General features: G+C 44.4%; 1 protein-coding gene across 1 annotated transcript; it reads left to right on the plus strand.

The window, feature by feature from the left end:
* Positions 1-2,257: 2,257 nt before the first annotated feature.
* pym1 (PYM homolog 1, exon junction complex associated factor) lies at positions 2,258-5,061 on the plus strand. Its single transcript, XM_042099325.1, has 3 exons — positions 2,258-2,450; positions 3,315-3,408; positions 3,753-5,061. Exons 1-3 carry the CDS (start codon positions 2,420-2,422, stop codon positions 4,231-4,233), a joined length of 606 nt encoding a protein of 201 aa, XP_041955259.1. The 5' UTR covers positions 2,258-2,419; the 3' UTR covers positions 4,234-5,061.
* Positions 5,062-5,587: the final 526 nt, after the last annotated feature.

Consider the following 5,587-nt stretch of genomic DNA (forward strand, 5'->3'; position numbering starts at 1 on the left):
GTGCAGCTGGCCATATTGGCCGACCGCCGACAAAAGGACTGGGACTTACACTTGCCCCTGGTGCTCTGGGCATATCGCACAGTGGTGCAAGAGTCAACGAAATGCACACCGGCAGCTCTGATGTTCGGGCGAGAGCTACGCACGCCAGTGGACTTGGTGTTCGGTTCGCCTCCGGAAGCGGAGATTGGAGGTAAGCCAGGTCTGGAATACTACAAGCAGCTACGCGAGAGACTGAAAGGAGTACACGAGTTGGCCAGGCAGGCTATGAGTGAAGCTGGAATACGTCAAAAAGCGAGCTTACGATACGCGCTGTTGCGGCCAGGAGTTCCAGCCCGGCGATAAAGTTTGGGTGTACTGCCCGGAGAGAAAGAAAGGCATTTCCCCGAAACTCACTAGCCAGTGGGTCGGACCGTGCGATGTCTTAGAGAAGCTGTCTGATGGTCTATCGTGTGAGACTGATTAAGCGTCGGAGAGTTGTGGCTCTCCACCGTGATCGACTGGCCCCGTATCGACCCCTGGCCTCAGCTGAGGGTCGTGGAGACTTGGACACTGACTCTGTGGAACTTGGTGACAATGGAGCTGTCGCTCTAATACCGGTCACTGCGCAGCCTTCACCGGAAGTCACCGCCGCGACAGCGGGGCGCCCACAGCGCCAGCGTCGCGTCCCAGCCAGGCTCATGGACTGACGTAGGGTAAGACTTGTGTCAAGGGGACATGGACTAAGTCTCGGGGGGCTGTGTAATGATCTGAGCCGAGCTGTTCATGACTGTGCTCCCATGATGCTGTTCAGTTGATGGGGCGGTGGTAGTGTAGTGGTTAAGGAGCTGGGCTAGCGTGCAGTAGCCTGAAAGTTGTCGGTTCAATTCCCAGCTTCCACCGTTGTGCCCTTGAGCAAGGCACTTAACCCCAAGTTGCTCCGGGGACAATGTGATCCCTTGTAATATAGCTGACATATGTAAGTCACTTTGGTCAAGAAGTGTCTGCTAAATGTAATGTAATGTAATGTGTTATGTTGAATGTTAATGTTAACCATGCAAGTTACCAATGTTGTGCGTCCTGACTGTCGTGTTTATGTTTATAGTTGACTACAGTGTTAATAACTGGGTCTAACTAGTGTGTGTTGTAGATACAGCCTCACATAGATGTTTAGTGCTGGAGCATAAGGGCCAGGTCTGGCCCAGCATTATGTGTTTGTGTGTTTTGGTGCGTAACCAATAAAAACCTTTCTGAGACAACAGTGCAGTTTGTTACAATATTGAGTGTGGTTTTAAATGATTTAATGTGTAGTCCACTTAATAAACTGTCAACTTAATCAGTCAGTGTTGTGATGAAGGAATAGATTAAATAGACATATATGGAAGGTTTGCAAAGTGATATCATGCTTATTTTAAAGAGTATTTTTAAATATACAAATATTATATAAGTATACATTTATTATAAGTATACATTTTATTATATTTTGTTTTAAAATGCATTTTGATATATTTTTGCCTATCCCTGCAAACAGCTAGAGCAGCCAGGCAGCTACAGTGCTACACTCTGGGGGGATATTTAAATAAGTAGGCCTACAGTAGCACTGTAGCTGCCTGGCTATTCTAGCTGTTGGCTGCAGCAGCTAGATATCAGGTTTTTTTTCTCATACTGACAACACTCAGTGACTTCGAGAAACAGATATCTAAGTGAAAAATGGCCAGAATTTTCCTTTAAAGAAAAACGTGGCAGGATTAGCTCCCCCTCTGCTGGATAAGTTGTGCATTATGCTATTTCAAACTGGAAAAAGGTAACCATAAAGCACATGGAATTGTTTACAAGCTAGCTAAAAAGGTTACCATAAGTTCGGCAGAACAATGTGGATGTTACAAGGTAAGAAACACGATTTAAAACAAGTTTCTTGTTTCTCACTTCTCTATTACCGGGATAGTCCCAATGTTGCAAGGTTAGTTTTCCATCCAACCATCCAAATGATTTCTAAACGGGTTTATTAAGTTGAAATAGTTGCTAAGTTCTCCTTTAAGGCATTGGGGGGAGTGGGGGCTATACTGCACAGAGTACCAGATAGCTACTATACTATTACACTCAACACCAACTCATCTAGGCCTTCATCCAAGCTGGTTTTGAGACTGCACAGAACAGATGCACAACTGAAAAAAAAAACAAAAACAACAACAACTGATTATTGACTTTGTTTGGGTGGGCAAGACACTACAGTATGCTTGGGTGGGCCACCCTGGCCCCTAGAGCCGACCCTGAAACCAAGACATCTTTCCGTTTTTCATAAACACATGGACCTGTTAGAAAGCTCTATTTTGAATGCGGGTTATGTAGTATCCGCACGCTACAAAGGGTGGCAGTAATGTTCCAAATATCAGTTAGCCGCCCTTAAAATACAAAAGAAGAAGGGGGAGAACTATTCTTCAAGATGGCGACTCCCTATGTCACAGATGAATCGGGTAAGGCTACTTTAAGCAACGTTGGCCTCCACATCCGATTCTTGTTGCATACAGATTGAGTAGTCCAGAAGAACGTGGTCTCTCAAATGGCATACTTGAAGCAACCCAATTATATCCTAGTCACAATCAGATCCTGAGCGATTGATTAGCGAGCTAGCATAACAAGTTCAGCAGCATGAACAGTTGGTTTGCTAACTGTGGCTACTAAGCGATACTATTTCCCCTTAATATAAATGTTCTACTCAGTAACGTTAAATATGTTTTCATATGGCTTTTAGATACATTTGAGCCACGCTGCCTGCTTGTATTTTTGTCAACGATAGTTTGACACCCTGTTTGCTTGGTGCATTATCCGGGACCTAGCTTGCATGCTTAAATGTTACTCGATGTGTAGCAAACTTCCATGATCCGTTAAGATGTAGTCTGCTAACCAGCGAACTCTTAACTAAAACCATGTATAGGTTTAGTCACTGAAACATTTTGATTTGAGTTGTGGAAGGCTGATATGCTTCGAGTTTAATCAGCCTCCCATATAGATAAACTATGACCGTACAACTATGAAATTATCCAGAAATTACCACGTTACCTGTTGGACTACGGGATGGCCCTCTCGTAGCGCAACTTCTTCTGTTAGAAGTTGGACTGAGCCAGAAAGTTTGCTAATAAGTTGATTCGCGGTTATTTTAGGATATTTGGATTGCTGCCTCTGACCACCTATCTGTCTTGTAGGTAGAAGCGTCTAACCCACTGTTTAATTGTCATATCGTGTTCTGTAATGTTTAGCCATTTTCATTCCACACCTCGTATTTTATACCTGACCGTTTGTAACCCTTCATGTATGTGCCCTATCCTGTTCTGCCACAGGCAAATACATTGCTGCCACTCAGAGGCCCGATGGGACCTGGCGAAAGCCCCGACGAGTGAAGGACGGTTATGTTCCCCAGGAAGAAGTCCCAGTGTGAGTGTCTGTCAGCTGAGCAAATTAAGAAAATTATTTAGTCACGGTTGAGTAAAAGGTTATTTGGGTCATGGCGGATATGTTGGCTACATACAGATCAGGACACGTATAAGTGTGTCATCATACAGTCCTGGCATAGGACCATTTTGTGCATCCTGCATTTGTTTACAAAATGTATCCCTAATTCTAAGCAGAATTATCAATCTGATTGATTTGCACAGCATCTTCCTCTCTTGTAGGTGACATGTTGTAGAACAGCATAGATAGAACATTCTGACATGTATTGTCATATATAAGTAATGATGAAATAACTCAAATGTTAATATTTTTTTATCCGCCCTCAGGTATGAAAATAAGTATGTGAAGTTCTTTAAGAGTAAGCCAGACCTTCCTCCTGGCATGAGTCCAGAGGATGCAGCTCAGCCCAAGCAGCAACAGGTTGCCAAAGGACAAGGGGACCAGGATTCGGAGACTGGCGGTATGTCCAAGGCAGCCAAACGCAACATGAAGCGCAGGGAAAAACGCAAGCAGCAACAGCAGCAGGAGCAACCAGAGCAGGAGCAACCAGAGCAAGGAGACGAGGTGGGGGAAGTCACTGAGAGCACGGAAAAACTCCAGATTGCCACGGAGACCAGCAGTGCTGAAACTGTGGCCACAGAGAAGGCCAAAAAAATCAAGAACCTAAAGAAGAAGCTGCGGCAGATTGAAGACCTTCAACAGAAAGTAGATTCAGGTGAGATCAAGAGCCTCGGCCAGGAGCAGAAAGAGAAGCTGGGCCGGGCGGAAGCTTTGCGCAAGGAGCTCCAACAGCTGGAGGACTCCTAAGCCTTTGGAGGGGTGCAGTGGGGGTGGGTTTTTTGAGCTGAGGAGACACTGGTGGGACTGGGCGGATATAGTGGAGTATGGACCTCTGACCACGTTCTTTAACTCCACACCTGTGCACAACACAAACTCCTCAACACCCCTCCATCCCACTGGTGGTGGAGTTCTGCCCATCGGCCTGAACATTTGCTCTAGGATATGAGCTGAGCAGGACCTGTCCACTTACTGACTGACCTTTCATGCAGTATGCCACCCCACCCCGTCCCATAGCTACTGAACATTTCCGTTCTCATTTTAAATGGCTGTAGAAATGTTTACCACTTTAGACCTTTTCACAATGTAGAAAAAGTGGCTGTGCTATGGCCTGGACAATGGCAGGTAATACATTTTCTCCCCCAAACAATCTTATTCCATATTGTGCTTTTTTTTTTTAACCTTGGTAGATATGATGCCACATACGCTGTAGTTGAGGTTTCGTACATTTATATACTCTGATGTGTAGGGAAGAAAATATACATCAAAATGGATCTACGACAGGATCCTTATTTGAAAGAGGCCACAGACATGTCCTCCTCCATGTCATTATCCATCAGCTGTTGTAATATCTGTATTGTTTGATAAATAAGTGAACGAGTTAAAGCATCGCAATAGAGTTTTAGACATTTAATGATGAGCATTATTAGTCAACAGGTCCTAGTTTTGTGATGTCTGAATGAACTTATCTTTGAAACTCCGTTCATAAGGCACTTGTATTGTGTGGGAAGTCCAGTATTACTGCCATCAGTGATGACCACAAATGTTAACAATTTGAAAATAAATGAAACTACTTAATTGGTTCTAGATGAAGTTTTCTGCAAAGAAACCTGTTCATCACTTTGGTATAACCATATCATTTGTAGAAACAAATGATTGATTGAGGGGCCGTGGCCTACTGGTTAGCACTTCGGACCTGTAACCGGAGGGTTGCCGGTTCAAACCCCGACCAGTAGGGCTGAAGTGCCCTTGAGCAAGGCACCTAACCCCTCACTGCTCCCCGAGCGCCGCTGTTGATGCAGGCAGCTCACTGTGCCGGGATTAGTGTGTGCTTCACCTCACTGTGTGTTCACTGTGTGCTGTTTGTGTTTCACTAATTCACTGATTGGGTTAAATGCAGAGACCAAATTTCCCTCACGGGATCAAAAACGTATATATATATGCTGTGCCTGATGTCAACATTGCTTTTGTTCCTACACTTAAGTATAAGTTATAAGAACAAAAGCAATGTTGACATCAGGCACAGCGAAAGCTGGAAGATTGCAATGTTTATTATTAGCAACAGTCTAAAATAAATGGGGGGATATGACACCCAGATACTGAA

Source organism: Alosa sapidissima, chromosome 7 (assembly GCF_018492685.1).
Source record: "Alosa sapidissima isolate fAloSap1 chromosome 7, fAloSap1.pri, whole genome shotgun sequence".
NCBI lineage: Eukaryota > Metazoa > Chordata > Actinopteri > Clupeiformes > Clupeidae > Alosa > Alosa sapidissima.